The sequence below is a fragment of the Apis dorsata genome, unplaced genomic scaffold, assembly GCF_000469605.1.
Source record: "Apis dorsata unplaced genomic scaffold, Apis dorsata 1.3 scaffold_339, whole genome shotgun sequence".
In the NCBI taxonomy this organism is placed as follows: Eukaryota; Metazoa; Arthropoda; class Insecta; order Hymenoptera; family Apidae; genus Apis; species Apis dorsata.
The window spans coordinates 42032-45478 of record NW_006263606.1 but is presented as its reverse complement, the minus strand read 5'-3'; the positions used below and the strand labels follow the sequence as shown (position 1 = coordinate 45478).

General features: G+C 47.2%; 1 protein-coding gene across 1 annotated transcript in view; it reads left to right on the top strand.

The window, feature by feature from the left end:
• The first annotated feature begins 712 nt into the window (after positions 1-712).
• Positions 713-3447, top strand: part of LOC102675831 (homeobox protein MSX-2-like) — a 22718-nt gene continuing 19983 nt past the window's right edge. The window contains exon 1 of the mRNA XM_031511644.1: positions 713-1133. Within this exon, the coding sequence (XP_031367504.1) occupies positions 734-1133 (400 nt within the window). The 5' untranslated portion in view covers positions 713-733. The remainder of the gene's footprint in view (positions 1134-3447) is intronic.

Sequence of the window (3447 nt, the reverse complement as noted above, 5' to 3'; positions counted from 1 at the left end):
CCCCGGCCGTCGTGCGACAATAGCCCGGATCGTGACAGTGCGACGGCGAAGGCCCTGCGTACCCCGAGCCGTTGTTATTCGATCACCATATCGCAACTCCGTATTCGTGCCCACCAATTTTCAACTTAACGTTCGGATACTTGGTGCTTCGACCGACTTGAGGAGAGAAGAAGAGGAAGAAGAAGGGACGACGACTTTGATATATATATATATAACGGCGATCGAATATATATATAACGTGGAGGAAAAGGCGTGGATGTAATAATGCTTAACAGGAGTCGAAGTCGAATCGTCATGCTGATCTCGTAGAGAAACTGTTCCCGACTTAAATGGGGGGATCCGCTCGTGCCGGCTCGGGCGGTCCACGGCGATGCGGCGGATTCCGGGAATAACGGGCCCGGGAGTAGTCGTTCGGAATGCCAACCCGTGAACCAGCGATGATACCAGTGGCGAGGGACTGCTGATCACCGAGTCGGGACGACGACGCTGTTACGATGACGCGGTTACCCGAGTTTCGCATCGATGTGGAGGGATAAGAGACGATGACGGCGTTGTAGTTTCGATACTTGTCGAGGTGCATGTTGGCGCGCAGTGACAGTGAGAATCGCGATTAAGTGAGCCGATCGAGTGAGAACAGCAGCAGTATATATTCTCCAATCCTGAGACGTACATTCGTCGCGAATCGAGGGGGAGAGTGAAGGAAANTTCCGTGTCCCCCGCGAGTAGACGGGAGATGATGGGAGACGACAGGAGCGACTCGGATGCGAATCGTTCGTTGGAAGGGGACAGGGCCGATCACCTGGATCTCGAGGATCAAAGCGAGATAAGGAGCGTGGCCCACTCGGAGGATTTGAACGTGATGGACTCGGACTGCGAGCTGGAGAGGGAGGTGGACAACAGCCAGGAGAAGGAGGAGAAGTCGAGCCCCGTAGTGCCTCAACCGATTCATCCAGGGGTTCAGAGGCCCTCTCAGGGGCCCCCTTACCTCCCCGGTGCCCCAGGCGCCCCCGGATGGAATCCCGCGGGATTCCCGCATTCCCTCGCGGGATTCGCGTGGCTACCCCCACCCCCGCACCCGCACAATCCGCATGGACATCTGTACACGCCTCACGGGGGGCCCACTAGTCCGAACGGTAAGTCCTCTGTATATCCCTTCCTTTCTCGCGTAGAGAGAAAGAGGGAGAATAAAATCGAGAATCTAGAGAATCTCTCTCTTCCTCTCGAAGGTATATCCCTTTCTTTCTCGCGTAGAGAGAAAGAGGGAGAATAAAATCGAGAATCTAGAGAATCTCTCTCTTCCTCTCGAAGGTATATCCCTTTCTTTCTCGCGTAGAGAGAAAGAGGGAGAATAAAATCGAGAATCTAGAGAATCTCTCTCTTCCTCTCGAACTTTCCTTTCCTCCAAAGAGGAAGGTATATCCCTTTCTTTCTCGCGTAGAGGGAGGGAGAACAAAACTGAGAATCACCTAGAGAATCTCTCTTTTTCTCTCGAATTTTCCTTTCCTCCAAAGAAAGAGAGAGAGAGAGAAGAGAAGGAAATGAGGGATTCGCGTGAAACGGTTGAGATTCGGCCAAAACCGTGGAATCGATTCGCGATGGGTGGCGCGCGCAACCCATTATTATTCTCGGGCGATCAAAGCGAGATCGGAATATTAGCCGTAGGGTAATGCTATACGCTTACTTATCAACTCGATTTGCTCGGCTAACTCGCCTATGAATCGTTATTCTAGTTTCTTTTTCGAGGCGCGGATTTCGAAGCGGCTTGCCCACAGTGTTGATGATTAGGGAGTGGGAGGCGGGTGGCGCAGGCCACGACACTCGTGGCACGCAGCCCCATAACGCTCGATATTAGTGTCGCCGGTCACGCGAGTACCCGGTTATTATCGGAATTACGTGCTAAAGCGTTCGCCGTTGGCCACGTAATTGAACTCTCTGGGAACGTTTGCCGCTCCATCCCTTTCCAGGGAAGAGCTGCGACACACGTTTTCCCTCGAGTTGTTTGTTGCGATAGGAGTTGAGCTATTGGTTTTCAACGAGTTTAAATGTGGATAGAACAACGTCGAGGAAATGAAGGGAGCTTCTAGAGTTTCTAGAGCAGATCGAATTCTAACCTCGTCTCCATTTTCTTTTTATGAAAATTGTCCGAGGCAATATGACGACGAAATGACGATGAAAAAAGTTGGAGGATAAGAGAAGAGAGACGATGAAGATATAGATAACGAACTTCTCGAGAAGGGGAAAGAATATCTGCATATTGTAGTAGTACGAAAGTAATGGAGGATAAAAAAAGTAATGGAATTACGACAGAAGAAACTGGAAATAAATAACAGGAGGAACAATCTTACGAGGAGAGACCACGATTCTCCTACATAATTGAAAAAATTCGTTCCTGAGTCGAAGATCGGAAGCTGCTTTCTGCGCCATAAGAATCTCGTGGAATAGTGTCACGTCAGTTTCTTTTGTTTCTCGACTTCTGCGATGTCGCAAAGAAATCGATCAGACGTTCGTTCGAGTATCTAGGCCATTAGGACGCGCGCGATCCTTCGTTTCCTGGCGAAGCAATCGTTTTCAATTCTCCTCGTCGAGGATCGAAAAATCGAAATTTCACGAAAGCTAGAGGAACGTTGGAAAACATGTTGCGCAACGATTTTCACGAAATCGATTCGCTCGAGGAAAAAATTTTCGATTTACTCGGAGTAAATCACGGTTTGTCGGGAATTATTTTCGCTTCCTGTCGCTGCGGGGGCACGTCAATAATCGGCGCGAAATAATCGATCAATTAAACGAACCCGTTTCGAATCGTTCCACCACTCGAGGAAACGCATTGTCGCGGTGCAACTCCCTTCGTCCCCCTTGCCTCTCTTAATTGACGATTTTTCCTTGACGATGACAGCCTCGCGTCAACTCTTTGAAAGACACGCGCTCCTCCACATCCAATTAACTGCCTTACCCTCTCCTGAGTCAACGAAAAAAGACATCGAGCAAGATTTCCACGCTTGCTAAACCCGATTGAAAAATTTTTACTCTTCGACCTCGTGACTTAATCTTTCTTCTAATTGCTGGCTATCAGAACTCAATTTAACTTAATTTAATTTGCATCTAATTTTGATGCCTCGTTCGCAAAAGATTATTAGTCATGTCTTCCTTTTTTTATACTATTTGCTGTCAATTAAAAATTTATTGAATATTCTATAGGAATTATTGATTTAATTTACTTTAAACTATAGTTACAAAAGCCTTTACATATTTTACTGACAATTTTCATCGAAATAACAATTCCGTTTTGTATGAAACGAATTATGAATACGTAGATCATAATAAGAAAAATTTTTTTCATCTTACATTCCTCATTGTTAATCCAAACGCTCAAAGTTCACCAGTCAACGAAAGAAGGTTCCAATCAAAGGGGAGGCTTTCAGAAATTACTATTGGCTAATGAGCCAACTA